This window comes from Crocodylus siamensis, chromosome 10, assembly GCF_052110815.1.
Source record: "Crocodylus siamensis isolate JL-2025a chromosome 10, ASM5211081v1, whole genome shotgun sequence".
In the NCBI taxonomy this organism is placed as follows: domain Eukaryota; kingdom Metazoa; phylum Chordata; order Crocodylia; family Crocodylidae; genus Crocodylus; species Crocodylus siamensis.
Window position 1 is genome coordinate 29,843,585 of NC_143404.1, and position 15,116 is coordinate 29,858,700.

General features: G+C 42.3%; 1 protein-coding gene across 1 annotated transcript in view; it reads left to right on the top strand.

Annotated features, from left to right (window-relative positions):
- Positions 1–15,116, top strand: part of DOCK2 (dedicator of cytokinesis 2) — a 514,744-nt gene that overhangs the window by 441,384 nt on the left and 58,244 nt on the right. The window contains exons 35-40 of the mRNA XM_090064272.1: positions 2,649–2,805; positions 4,255–4,295; positions 5,879–5,969; positions 6,900–7,019; positions 10,125–10,214; positions 14,207–14,311. Of these exons, the coding sequence (XP_089920398.1) occupies positions 2,649–2,805; positions 4,255–4,295; positions 5,879–5,969; positions 6,900–7,019; positions 10,125–10,214; positions 14,207–14,311 (604 nt within the window). The remainder of the gene's footprint in view (positions 1–2,648; positions 2,806–4,254; positions 4,296–5,878; positions 5,970–6,899; positions 7,020–10,124; positions 10,215–14,206; positions 14,312–15,116) is intronic.

The following is a 15,116-nucleotide window of genomic DNA, read 5'->3' on the forward strand; positions in this document are numbered from 1 at the left end:
CTCGCCAGCTCCTTGAGTACCCTGGGGTGCAGATTGTCAGGGCTGGCTGACTTGAAGGTATCCAGCTTCTCAAGGTGTTCCTTCACTAGGTCAGCATTTATGGAGGGTAGGGGATCCCCATCACCGGGATCTCCCTGTCCCATAGCAGGCATGGGCGTCCCATGGAACTGATGAAAGACTGATGCAAAGTACCTATTTAATAGGTTGGCTTTTTCCTGGGCGTCAGTTGCCAGTTGCCCCATCTGGTTTAGCAGGGGTCCAACATTGCTTTTGCTTTTCCTCCGGCTCCCCACATATCTGAAAAAGGACTTTTGTTGTCCTTGATGCTTGAAGTTAGTTGGAGTTAAGTTGCAGCCTTGGCTTTCCTGGTTTGCTCCCTGCAGGACCGGACCAGCACAGAATAATCCTGCTTGGAGGTGAATCCCATCCTCCATCCTTTGTAGGCTTTCCTTTTTAGCCGCAGGAGGTCCACTAGGTCCCTGGAGAGCCAGGAGGGCTGATGTACCTGGGTGAGCAGACAGGCAAATGGATCCTCCATGGAGACTGTCTGAGGAACCCCATGGGCAGGGTGTGCTTGGCTTGGCAGAACCAGTGCTTATTGCAGGGACATGTGGGGAGCAGATTAAGGTTCTGGCCTGGGCTTTGGCCTCATGCTGCACTGCCCCATGATCCTGACTCTGGCTCCAGCCCTGGCCATCCTAGATACCACTCCCTGCCTGCCTGTGGCCCCATCCCATCTGCCTGGCTGAGTGCACTCTGCCTGTGGGGGTCCTGAGCTAGTTTCCATGGAAATCCTTCCCACCCTCTCCATCTGGCAGCCCCAACAGTGGGTGCAGGATGGACAGGCTGGGGTGCCCAGGCAGTGGGTCCAAGTCCAGCAGAGTCTGATGGTGAGAGTGAGCCACCAGTACGGGAGCTGCCAGGAATCTCACCTTGCCCCTGTCCTACCACTGCACCATTTGGCCCCAAGGACTACATCTTCCAACATGCCCAAGAGACATGTGGGGATAGGGTAGGCTGCGCTCTGCACCAGGGGCACTTCTATGCTGGGGCAGCAGGACTGGCCACAGCCACCACAGCCCAAGCTGCACCGTGCACCTGGGCTGGGCAAGGCTGAAGAACCTGCCTCAGGCTGGATAGAATCACATTGCAGGTCTGATCTGGCCCATGGGTCATATTTGGCCTGCCTCTTCTGTAGACCATATATGAAATGAGTAACGGTACCCTGGAAAGTAGTGACTTTGGAGTGGATTTAGGGGTTCATAGTGGACAAGCAATTCAAAATGGGCTCCCAGTCTGATGCTGTGACCAAAAAAAGCTAAGGAGCAGGGAGATTACAAGTAGGATAAGTGAGATTTTTATCTGCCTATTTGATACTGGTAAGATCTAAACTAGAATACAGTATATAGTCCTGGTATCAACATTTTCAAAAGAGTTAGCAAAGACAGGACAGAAAAACCCCCACAAAAATTAACGTGAGGACTAGAGACTTAGAATTCAGCCTCTTTACCTAATCAAAAAATGATCAAGAGGTGATTTGATTACAGTACATAAGTACCTTCTTGGGGAGAAAATACTAAATATTAAAGAACTCTATAATAAAGTATAGAAGTTGCATCTGAAGAAGAAGCGTATGCTTCTGAAGAAGCCATGTACAAATTATACATTAAGCTTTAGAAAATGTTCGTGAAATTGCAGAAGGATGCAATAAATATGAAATACATTCAAGGAAGGAGCTGCTCATAAGAGATATGATTTCACAAACCAATATATAGGACTGAAGCCAGACAAATGCAAATTGAAAATAAGGCACAATTTATTTTTTATTTTTTTACTCCTGGAACAAACTACAAAGGGAATTGGTGGATTTTCCATCTCATTGGGATGCCTTTCTGAAAGATGAGCTTTAGCCAAAGCAGAAGTTATGCTTTAGTGCCAAAAAGAAAGAAAAAAAAAAAGAATGGCTTTAATAGACGGGAACTGAGTGAGAATTGAGAATATATATCGTTATACACCTCCAAAATTTTTTTTTCAAAGGATATGGATCTCATTGATGTACTTAAACACTACATAGTCAAATGATCAAAATATACGTCTATTCAGGTACCTTAGTACCATGTTTCTTGATCTCAGGATTGAATCATTCTAATTCTTTGTTTCAATTCTAATTTCTTTCAAAGACTGAAGTGGAGTGCTGGATTGAGAATCTAATAGAACAGTTAATAGAGCTTGAATTGTGATTTTGTTTTTATACTTTCCAGTTTGCTAATTTTGTTTGATTGCCATGGCATTCTCCAGCAACCCTTTCTGTCTCATGGCTGGAATGCTGTAGAGAGAACACCATTTAGCGAGTTTTGAGGATAAAAAAAGAAGGGGAAATGGTGGGAATCATAGAAGAGTACATTCATCCTTTAAACGATGGTTGTATTTTAGAAAAGAAGAGTAAATCTTTAATTCTATTTTTATGTTTGCTTCCCAGCTGACTTTTAGATGTCTAGATTAACACATCATTAAAGGAATCTCAAACATATCCTATACTTCTTTTAACGATATAATGCAGTATTTGCTCCAGGTCCAAAGTGAGTTTCAATTCATAGTGCACTTGTTCTCATACAGATATAAAGCAATTTTCTCTTCTGTATTTGCAGACTCATGGACTACACTTCACAATATCCTGATATTTCTAAGTCAGTTGAAATCTTTGTAAGCCTCGTGAAAGGCCTTTTGGAAAAGCTTCTGGATTACCGAGCAGTCATGAATGATGAGAGCAAGGATAACCGCATGAGCTGCACTGTGAACTTGCTGGTATGGGCCTTATAAGAATAAGAGAGAAGTTTCGTCAGGGAAATGAGTGACTGAAGTCGTCAGTTGTCAGTTCATGCAGAATTTAAGATGTAAAATATTCAGTAGTTAGAGATGGGTTTACATGATATTTTATATCCAATTTATTTTTATCCATCTACCCCTTTGATTAAAGCGCAATATGTCTACACTGAGGAGAACAGTATAGATTAGAGATACTTAAGCCACGTTTCAAAAGAACTAGCTTGGAAACTAAAAGCATTAGCCTCAAGTTCTATGTAGATATTTTTCAGGTTGGCAGCAGAGTAAATTAATCCTCCAAAAATTCTGTTCCACACAATAAGACCCATTTTTGGTGGCCTGCGCTGCATTCTGGAACATACTGTTGTTTCCCAGACCTCACTGTTAGGCAGAAGTGGTGAGAAAATGGAAAACCTTTATGCAAACATTTAACCATTTCTTTTTCCTGATTCTTTTTTCTCTCATGCAAACCTGAAAACATTCTGGTAGGAAGGTTCTTCTGCATATATAAAGAAATAAACTTCACTTCCTGGAGTTTCATCCTTCAAATATGCATAGACCAATAGTATATACTCCATTACTTGTCAAACAGTGAAGAGAACACATGCAGAAAATTTAGAACATACATCTGTGATCATCAGCTCAACCCTTTAATTTGGCTGAGCCATGTTTTATCTATTTGACTTTTTGAAAGAAACTCCAGTACTCAACAGTTTTTACCTTTTTACAGACTTCATTTTCTGTGTGATGGGGAAGGAAGTAAATATTTACCAGAACATTTTCCATTCTTTAACTACTTCTACAAAGCAAAATTGCTGAAGAATATAATATACTCTGCCTGAATTGTCATTGGATGCAATTAGCAACTCACTAATGTTGCTTTTGAATGATCTGTTTTTAGAGGAAAGAGGGGAGAGAAGCCTTTATGATGTGCTGATAGCAGGGAACTAAGAGTTTGATTCTAATCATCTTTGTTTATGGGAGTGGTCACACTTAATTCTTTGAAGATCATTATTGTCTACAACTTAATCAGTTTAAATTGTCTGGATTTCCCAAGGCCAAGGAGCCTACACCATTTCTGTTGGAAGTGAACAGAGTGAGGCTGGCATGGACAGAATTTCAGATGTCCAAAGGCAGTAGAACGCTACATTTTCTCTTGTTCCTTGACTCTGATAATATAAATGCAGCTCTATTATCAGATTTTAACTGAGGACGTTTTGTAAATCCTGCTTTTCACATACTCTGACAGTTATTATTTAAGCATTACATTTTAATGGTAAAATGGATCAAAATATAAAATTATATTCTGTTTTGTGGAAAATCTGGTTTAATACATTAAAAAACCCACTTACCTTGAGTAATTTGATCCTGAGATGTTTTTTTAAGATAAGAGATTAGAAAATAACATTTTAATAATTTTTCCCTCTCTAGAATTTCTACAAAGACATTAATCGTGAAGGAATGTACATAAGGTATGGTAATTGCTCTATTGATTTTTGTGTGAAGAGGGCAATAACATTCATTTTATGCACACTATCTTCAGCATACCATATGGGTTAGTTATAGCTCATCATTCATGATATCCCTAGACTCATTTATATTTTTAATCTATTGTTTACTTTGCCTTCAGCAAACTGGAATCCATCATACATATTCATCAGCTGCCCTTTTCCCCCAGAATAAAATTTAGTTGACCAAATCACTCACATTCATTGTTCACAATTTTTAATAAAGAAAACACAGTTGGATTTGAAGTTTGAAGCAAAGCATATCGGACACTGAAAGTGACAGAGGAATCCTTTATGGTTTTGTAGAATGTGCTCAGACTGCAGAGTATGCAGCACTTCATGGAATATTAAATTACAAGTCAAACAGAGCTAGCTCTATATCTATAGCAGCAAATATTCTCTAATGTAAGCCTGGCTTTTTTTGCTGTTTCCTGACTTAGATAAGACCTTCTTTTACTTGGTTAATACCTTTTCCAGACCAGAATCACCTGGTTAGGGAACAAGCAGGAAGCAGCATCCTCCATTCCTCCTCTTGTCTCCAGGAGCAAAGCAGAACGATGAGTAGGGCGAACCTCTCAGCCTACTCCCCAAACCAGGCAGTTCACATTGTGGGGAATAGGCTGGGAACATTTCCCCACTGCTCCTCTCTCCTCCCCCCTGCCAGAGCAGATGGGTTAGGGGAGTGTACAGGCATTCATTCTTACAAGAGAGCTTTACTCACAAAGGAGATCTTTTAAGGTGCTGGCCTGGAAGATATTCTCCCAGTGAAAGCATGCTTTTCCTTAGGAGAAGCTGAATGAATGCTTATGCGCTCCTAGTTTCTACTGGAAGAACACCAGGAAACGTAATAATGTTTGTACATAGCCTGAACCTTTTGCAGGTCAGCAGTGAAGGAAGCCACCCACAAATATCCTCCTTACTTAAGTATGTTATGCACTCCTCCACCATAGCTGAGGATCTGGACCAGTATTTTTTCCCTAGCTTTAAATAGTCTGATAAATTGCATTTACACGGATGAGACTATGCATTTGCATTAAAAGAGCAGATAAAAAAATGCAAAGAAAATAGCCTTTCTTATAATGATAGTATATTAAAGCTAATTTTAAGCCGTTGAAAGGAGCTGCAATGAAAGGACACAGGGTATGTATTCTGATGATAATTTAGGATGAACAAGACTGTAGAATGCCTAAAGAGTTAGAGATATGCAGAAAACACTTTTGCTCCTCTTTTTCTTACATAGCTACAGGCACAGTATTAGTAAAGGTGCCTTGGTTATGAACCCTTTTTTCATGCAGATACTTCACTATGCAAAGGAAGCACAGAAAGGTCAAGGCAAATGAGAAAGCTTTAACCACATGTCCTACACAACAACTTAAACAAGTTTGTGGGTGGCTACTGCCTGACATCTTTAACTGTTTCTATGAAAAATTTCACTTTGGGTGTTTATGCATCAGTGACACCTGATGTGTCACTGTCAGCTATTAACACCTTTTGCTAGATAGACATTCATAAATTGAAACTCCTGCCATTTTCTTTCCTTTTAACAGATATTTGTATAAACTGCGAGATCTTCATTTAGATTGTGAGAATTACACAGAAGCTGCATATACCCTCCTGCTCCATACCTGGCTCTTGAAGGTTAGATTACCGCTCTCAGTAGACTATAAATAATGTGATGTTGCAGTTTTGAAATTTAAAAAAATGGCAAGTACCTTAGCCCCTGACTTAATATATTTTATTTATTTTAGTGGCATTCTGCTTTCCTGCTACTTAAAAACAGTGTGACATTTAATGGAAATTTAGGATTCAAAAGAAACACAAGATGTTCTCAGCAGGTTATTTCAAATTATATACGAGTCATTAAAAATATGACAAAATACTTTCACAGGTCATCTGGCTTTTGAAGCAGCTTAACTCTCTGTAGTGACTGCACTTGTTTTTATCTTTACTATGCTCTCAGTTCCAAAATTACGGCTGAACTGGAGGCTCATTACAATATTAACAAATAAGAATATCAGTACAGCTGGTCAGGAACCAGTATTTCCATTCCTTGGGAAGTTCTGACATTCCAAAATATTTTGTTCCAAATTGGGATGAAAAATTTAACTTTCTGTGCAACTAAACTTGTAAAAGAAATTATTCAGGATCATCAAAAAGTTTTGCTTTCATGTACAGTTTTATGCTTATGATATTAAAATACTAAATATCCTAGTTATGGCTTGTAAAATAGTAATTAAAAATAAATGTAAAAATAAAACAAAGGGAATAAAACAAAAGAATAGCAGCACCAAAATAAAATATTCTGATTCTTCCACGTTACGTTGTAAAAAATGTGTTTTACTAAGACTTCATTTTTTTTAACAGAAAACTATTCAAATAATTTTGATCAGCTCCAGTTACAACCATGAAATAGTTATTCAGCAGCATGTTAATAACTGTTAATCCTCACAGAAGCATTTTCCATTCTGCCGAAGCCAGGGAACATGCAGAAGAAGCTATTTAAAGTAACGGTCCTTTTTTTTCCCCTGTCTTCAACTGTATACCTTTTCTGATGCTTTATTCTCACAGTGGTCTGATGAACAATGTGCACCTCAAGTCATATCAACAGAATTCCAGTGTTCACAGACCCATCGACAGTTGAAAGAGAATCTGTATGAAAAAATTATAGAATACTTTGACAAGGGAAAGGTAACTGACTTTAAAATTCCTACTGTACTGTCTTGTTTGAGAGTTCTGGACTATCATTCTGTTAGAACAAAGCATGTTTGATTTTCAAGCGTGGAAATCATTCTGGATATATCAAGTTAAAATTGTTAAAGATTTTGAAAAAATGTGGAAAGAAATAAGCTTAGTATTTCTGTTTGTCATCTAGTCAAGTTACTTGCTTAGGTCAGGAAGTTATAACATGTAAGTAAATTAAATCGTATGTATAGGATGAACTTTCCAAGATAACGTGATATAATGCATAGATCTTATTTGAACGTTACACTATCAAGTCTCCCCCCAAAAATACAGATATTCTTTTTCCAGAATGTCTTAAGATTTTCTTTTTCACAAGTCATGACTTGATTACTATCAACTGCCTTCAGTTATACTCCTGCACATTCTAGAACCTAAAAATAGAGCTCATTTTGACTCTAATAAAAGCAGAGGTGAACCTTTGAACACTTGAATGCACAAGTTGTTGGAGCATATAAAGTAGGGAACAATTTTGTAGTGCCAAACAGTGAACATTATGACACTAATAAGCCTTTCTTATCTTTATGTATGGCTCAGACTTAACTGTAGGAGAAATACCATACCTGACCTATACTTCCTACCCCTTGAGACAGGAAACTTCCAATGGTTTTGCACAATCCTATGACTGTACATTGCTGTTTAACACTGTCAGTTTGGCTATGGACACTTGAAATGTTTGTGGTTTAGTAATAGCTGCATGCGCATCATATTAGACACAAGATTATCTTAATTTCTTAGTACCAACTGAGCATGGGTTAGACAGATTATACTAAGCAGCTGATACAGTTTTCTGCTTTAGAGTTGCCTTGCCTAACTGCATTAGAGTTGCTCAGGAGCAGCCATAACTCATATGACTCAAAAGTCTTTCATTATAACAAAATACTCCCCTTCTCTGCCTGTCACTCCCATCATGAGCACGTGCTTTCCTTTCTTACAAGGGGCTGGCTGGAACAGAAAGCAATTCATCTGACTTTGTCAATAAGTATTCTCTTCAGGATGGAGACTTCTCCACCTGGTGTCTGCAGCTACTTTTTGACCATTTCGTGCTGCTTATTGCAAAGTATCCTTAGGCTAAGTACAGACATTCAAAAAGGCTGAGCCTGAATCAATTCAGTCTTTGCAGGTTAGTCTAACCTGTGTAGAATAGACATTCACTTTTGATTCTGGAAATGCAGCCACATGCCTGCAGTGGCTCAGGCTAGGAGTTGGGGGGCAGGAGAGTGAGCCCTCCCTCCCCTTCCACAGTGGCCAGAAGGCTGGAGGGAAGCTGAACTGAGCGGGGGATGGGGCCAGGCCCCAACAGGTTGCTAAGTGTGGCTGGGGCGGAGTTTAAAACCCCACCCTGGCCTGCACAATCCTCAGTTGGAGAGTGCCTGGAGGGGGAAGGGGGAAGCAGCCCCTTCCAGGCATTTTCCCCCTGCTTGCTGCTCAAGCGGTGGGTGGTGTAGCTAGATGTCAACACCAGTGGCAGCCTGAGGTGAAAGTGGGGGAAGAAAGGGGATGATCCCTCCCTCCTCCCATCAACACAGGACCTCAGCCAGGGTCTGCCTGCCAGAGGTACCCCTGTCGGGCAGACCCCAGCTGGGGTCCCGTGCCAGTGGGAGAGGGGATGGAGGGGGGATTAAACCACCCTACCTGCCTCTCCCTGCTGGCCTGACCAGGCTGTGGCCATGCCCCCTGCTCTTGGCTCAAGTAGGGAGCAGTGCAGGAAGTGGGGGAAGTCTGGGAGGGACTGCTTCCCCCACAGGCAAACCCCAGCTGGGGTCAGGTGCTGGGGGAGGTTAAACCCCGCCCCTTTCCTCTTCACTGTGCTAGCCCAGGCCAGGGCATGGCCATGTCCTCTGCTTTCCAGGGAGAGAGAGAAACCCCTAGCTGGTGCTGTCCTCTCCCCTGCTCGAGCAGGGTGGGGGGTGGGGGGGGCAGAAGTGTGGCAGCTCCTCCCCCACTCTGACCCAGGCTGGGGTCCCATGGGCCATGGAGGGGGTTTAAAACCCCCTCCCTTCTCTATGCCTGAGCCTGGCCGCCAACGTCCCCACCACTTCCACTCCAGCAAGGTTAAAGACTATCGGGGCTGCTCTGCACCTGCCAAGCAGACTGGGCTACATCCCCAGACAGGTTTCCCACCCCCTTGTCAGCCAGCCCTCATCGCTCTGGCTAGAGAGCAGAGGAGTGGGGCCAACCATGTTCTGCTCAAGCAGACAGAACAGGGCTGGGATGCTGGGGGACTGTGATTTAACTTGAACCAGGAAGGGGTCTGGAACAGAATTTCCATAAACTGGCTTGACCTAAATCAGTTAAGTCTGATACTACATTCAACCAGGTCTTTCTGAAACCAGTTTCAGCCATTTTGAAACTGGTTTATGTGCACTGAACTTCTTTTCTGTTCCAGGTTTAAACCAGTTTATGATCATTTAAAGCAGTTTATGTGCAACTTCTATCCCTAGCCTGGCAGGCCAAAAATCTAGCCTAGTATTAACAGTGCAGCTCTAACATTCTTCTGAAACTTCCTTCAGAAGAAAATACTATTTTATGAGGAATGAAAATAAGCTGCTGCTGCTGCTTCACAGACCACAATGGTAATTTGGGTTTCAAGCTTGTAACTTCTGAGCTGACAGTTCACATGACAAAAGATGACTTGTGGGAGTGTAGGTTGCAGAATCAGAAAACAAACTATCAAGGACATGCATTAGTAGGCCTATGAAGATGCTGCACTTCTGCTTGAAGGACAAACAAACCTTTATGTATCGGTCTGGATTCTTTTTTGTTATTCAGCATTTCTGAAAGATCAAGTGATTTTGGGCGGTGTTCTTATAAGTCTAAAGCAGGCCTATTTCAGTCTTTCTATAATGAACTGTAAAACATTTTATTCTGCACATTAATCTGCTGTGTTCCAATTTATGATTTCCTTGGGTCCTTCATTCCATATTGGAAGTTAATAAATGACTGAAACTTAGAGATAAAATAATCAATATAGCTCCATAGTTAAACAGTGATGCCTTAAAACCTTATTTGTTGGTGCTGGAATTACTTTTAAAATGTACTCTTATATTGCAGATGTGGGAAGAAGCAATATCTTTATGCAAAGAACTTGCAGAGCAATATGAGATGGAAGTTTTTGACTATGAACTTTTAAGCCAGAATCTGGTAAGAACATATATGGGACTTCAAAGCATTTTTGTTGTATGTGTGACTATGTTTGAAATCTCAAAAGATGGACAAATATGAAAGATGTTGCATGGTATATAGAAGTACCTCTAGAGCATTAAAAAAAAAAAAAGGTAATTGTGTCTTCATCTTTTAGTTGAGTATATGATTACATGTCTTGAGATAGCCTGAAAAGGGTGGGGCAGGAGATTTGCTTGGTTTCATGCCATTTTTGTTTGCTTTGTTTCATGCCATTTTATCTCTAGAGCAGTGTTTTAGAGATAAAATGGTACAAAAGTAGGGGTGTGTGAAGCAAGTCCTATTCGATTCAGATTCAAGATTAACGATTCAATGATGATTTGGAGAATCAGCAATTCAGACATAGACACAGCTTCAAATGTTTTTTCTACATATCTTGAGGTAGCAGGTGCGGTTCATGATTGCTGCAATACTGGCGAGCATGGAACATCCCACAGGAGTGCGGGGGTGGGCAGCTTCCATGTGCTCAGCGGCAAACCCAGAAATGGACTAGAAGTGCTTCTGGTCCACTTCTGGGTCTGCCAGGGAGCGTGCTGGGCCCCCCCCACCTCCCTGGTTTGGCAGTCAGCCCAAGTTCCCCCCCCCCAGACCCAGGAGGCACCAGTCACTGAGCTGGGGGTATGTGGGGGACCCCCAGTGTGCTCCCCAGTGGACTTGGAAATGGACCAGAAGTGCTCCTGGTCCACTTTCGGGTACACTACCCAGCACACTGGGGAGCCCCCTGGGCTCCTGTGGGATGCTCCATGTGTCCCAGCACCACAGCATTCATGAGCCCCTGCTACCTAGAGGTACGTAGAAAAAACATTTAAAGCTGTCTCTATGTCTGAATCTTCAAAACTCTCCGAATCAATTTGGAAAGTTCTGATTCAATTCAGAGAGATTACAGGGTCCTCTGATTCAATTCAGTTTCAGAGATTCAGCCACTGAATGGGGCCCAAACCTCTGCCAAATTGAATCAGGGACTGAAGCTTCATGCAGCCCTAGTACAAAGGAAAGAAAATTCTTGTATTTATTACCTTGTATTAATTGACATGTGTGGTTTAAAAAGTGATCTGCAAACACAATAAAATAGGCTTCATCTGGTCCTTTCTGATCTTGAAACAAGGTATAGAAATAACCCCAAGACCTGAAATTATTTTTCCCTGGTGTATGTTTTTTGACATCAATACTTTTACAAAAACTGGGAAATGAGTGAGGTATAATTTTTACAAGGCCAATTAAATTCTTTAAAGTCTTTTAATTTCAATAATTAACTCATATATTGAATAAAGCAAGTTTTGGGTTTTTATGATTTGACACTTTTTCTCTTTCAATTAAGCTGTTAGAATTCACAGAAAACATCCCTGAAACTTCTGAAAGGCCATTCCAGGAGAGACAAAACTTGATATTCTTGAAATGTCTAAGAATAAAAAACCTGAAAGAGAAACCAATTGCTCTCTCTTGCTTACTTGCTCACTCACTCTTCTTTTCAGGCTATCTTAAGACATGTAAGCATATGAACTAAAAGATGTAGACCCAATTCATATTATTTTGCTGATGGTATTTAAATATAAAACACAAAGAACTGTTTCAGCTGTTGAAATTGGTAAGCAAAAGTCAGAAAATCCAATAAATAAAGCATCTACATTTAACTTGATTTACTTTCAGATGGAAGGTGTTAAGTATTCTAATTTCCTGTTCACCTATTTCAGGGGTAGCCAATCTGTGGCGCCACAAGTGGCATGCAGAAGATTGGGGAGGGAGCAGGTGGCACAGCTGCAGTTAGGGCAGGGAGCAGAAAGAGGAGCAGCAGACAAGGCAAATAATACAAGGCAGGGATTAGAAAGCAGAGAAGGAGATAGGGAAGAGAAAGGGAAAAGAAATCTGAGAGGCACTTGGGGACGGTGCTTAATTTGTGGCACTTCTGGCCAAAAGATTGTCCCCCTCCCCCATTGTACCATGGGATTAGGCTGCCTCCAAAGCCCTAGAGTTATCATTGAGCTGGTCCACTCCTTGTCAGGCATGAAGGGCATGAGACGTTTTCATTTTTCAATGAAGTTGAAGTGGCTACTTTAATTCCAAGATGTCTGTCCGCATGTTTGCTTATTAGGTAATGTGACTATATGTCCAGGGTTGGCTGGGAAAGTCATATATTATATAGGCTGTCTCAGTGTCTTGGACATTGGAGAAAAGTTAAGCAAAAGTCCTGGATTTTCAGGAACCTGAGAGTCACAGAGTCCAGGGTATGTGTGTGCGTGTATGTACACTGTTCTGTCTGCCTGGCTCCACTCCTGGGAGCCACGGTGTAGAGTGTGTGTGTGGCAGTAGGTAGGGCCAGAGTAGCTGTTGGGATGTGCTGGGGAGCTCAGTGTCTTTTTCACCAGAACTGGGGCTGGCCTGGGGCCAGGAACAGGACACAGGCTAGGCTGGGGACGCTGCATGGACTCTATCTGCCCTGAGCTGACTCAACAACTTCAGCCCTGTCCCAGCACCTGGAGCTGCATTCTGGCCATGCACCCCCAGGCTGGGCCAGACCAGGCTAACAGCATCACAGCCCCCATACAGAGAGCCTAGGCAGGCCTGGATGTGCCCTCCCAGCCTGGGGACACACAGCAAGGATGCAGCTGCGGGTGCCAGGGCAGGACTAGAGCCCTGAGTCAGACAGAGTCTGTGCAGCGCCCTGAACCTAGCCAGTGCCTAGGGTGACCACCCATCCCTAATTGGGTGGGCCAGTCCTGGATGGGAACATCAAGTCCTGGTCCTGCCCAGGTTGTATGACTCTGGGACAGCATTTGTCCTGGATTCACAGTGTCAAGCAGGGATCTGGGTTTTCTGTTCACTGTGGAAAACCATGGGTAATGGCGGGGTTCCCCTGGCAGTGTTCCAACCTGTAAGGAGCTGTTTAGGGCTTCTGGGAGCAGGATGCAGGGGGTACTACATGCATGTGTGTGCCTACACACATGGCTGGAAATACACCCAGGCAGTGTAAAGAGAAGCTCCCTGAAGGTAAATCTATGGTGGGGAAGGAGAATGGGGGGAGACTGAGACACCCATCATGCGGGAGGGAGTGGGTAGGGGCTGGGGTGCTGCCCAGACAGGATAGTACATAGGGCCTGCAGCTGGGAGTGGGATGGAGCCACAGGCGGCTTTTTTAGGAGAAGGTGTGGCTCCCTGCTGCTGTGTGCACCCCCCCAGATTTCTGTGCGGAGGCAGGTGCAAACTACCCACAGTGGGCTCAGGGCTCCCCATGCTGCTGCCATTGCTCTGGGAGCCCCTTGCTAGCCACATCACCATGGTGAATCACCCCCTCCCTGCCTGGCAGCAACAGGGGTGGCAGTGGCATGGAGTTATGCTCCTGCTGGGCAGGCAGGGGGTATGAGGCTGGCATGGGTCTCCTGGGGGAAAGGCAGCAGGGCAGGGAGCCCCAAGCCTGCAGTGGGCAGCCCACATCTGCCCCTGCTCCACTTGGCTCTGCTCTAGCCATGCTGCTGGTGGAGGGGGCAGGGGGAGAGGCAGGCATGTGTTCTGCCTTTCTACTCTGAAAAGGTGCTAACCCTAACAGTGCCCCATCCCCAGCCATGGCCCCAGTTCTAGTGACAAAGACACCATGCTCCCAACACCTTCTCTGATCCCACCCCATGCCACATACTGCCATGGCACGTGTGTTTGTGTGAGGGCATGAACCTAGTTCCCCCCTCCCCCAGATTTCTGTAATATAATTATGGTCACCCTTTTATTAGGGATATGCCTGACTTTTAGGGTCTAATGATTTAAAAAATATATACATTCATTTGTGTATAATATGGCATATAAAATAAAACTAATATAATATGATTAAAGAAGATAATGTAAAGAATGACTATATGCTAAACTTTGCTTATGCTGCATTTCTACAAAAAAAAGGATTAAAAAATTTCCCTTCAAATACCGATGTTGAAAGAAAAGGGATGTGAAATTATCATATATGCTTTCAGGTTCAGCAAGCTAAATTTTATGAAAGCATCATGAAAATACTGAGGCCTAAACCAGACTACTTTGCTGTTGGATACTATGGTCAAGGATTCCCTACATTTCTCAGGGTAAGTCTGTTTACACTATATTTTCCCTTGTTTTTCTACCTACGTCTTAAATACGGAAGTATAGCGGATTAGCAAAATGTAGTTAGTATCTGGAAAAATCCTACGTTGACACAAGTTTTCACAATAATAATGCCTCCCCATGCAACGATCCATAAGGCTGAATAGGTGAACAAGGGTCTTACAAGGCTCTTCAAACATGAGGAAGAATCTAATGACTACCTCAAATTATACTTTACACATAAACCAACTGTATCTATTGTCTAGTAACAGTTATCCTTGCTTAGACCCACTCTCTGGCAAATACTGTAATGCACTGTTTGGCCAAATAGTGATGCTGAAAATGTACATAAAGACCTGTTGTGGTAGTGTCATGAGTTCCAGGCAAATCTGTTGATACTGAAGATAACAAATTATGGCTTGGTATAGTAAGAATAGCCTGTGAGCTTTGGTGCTTAAATCCTGTAGGTACTTCTGAAAATCTGTTCTTATCAATGGGGTTATTGATTTCTAAGGTAGTAAACAGATTATGTGAAGCATGAGGGTAGATCAATAAGTGGGTGTGTTTTTAAAAAATTAATAGACTCATAAGTGTATTTTTGATGTAGTTAAGATATAGCAGATATGTAACCTTTTCCCAATGTATAATAAAACCTACCAAGAATTTCAAGAGCATATGTAAATGAGACGGGTGTTAAGATTTATTCTGAACTCCTAAACTCATTCCATTAGTTACCCATGTTCTTTCTGTGAAATACGTACCATGTTTGCTGTCTGTGCCTAAATATAATGTTTTGGCTATGTCTAA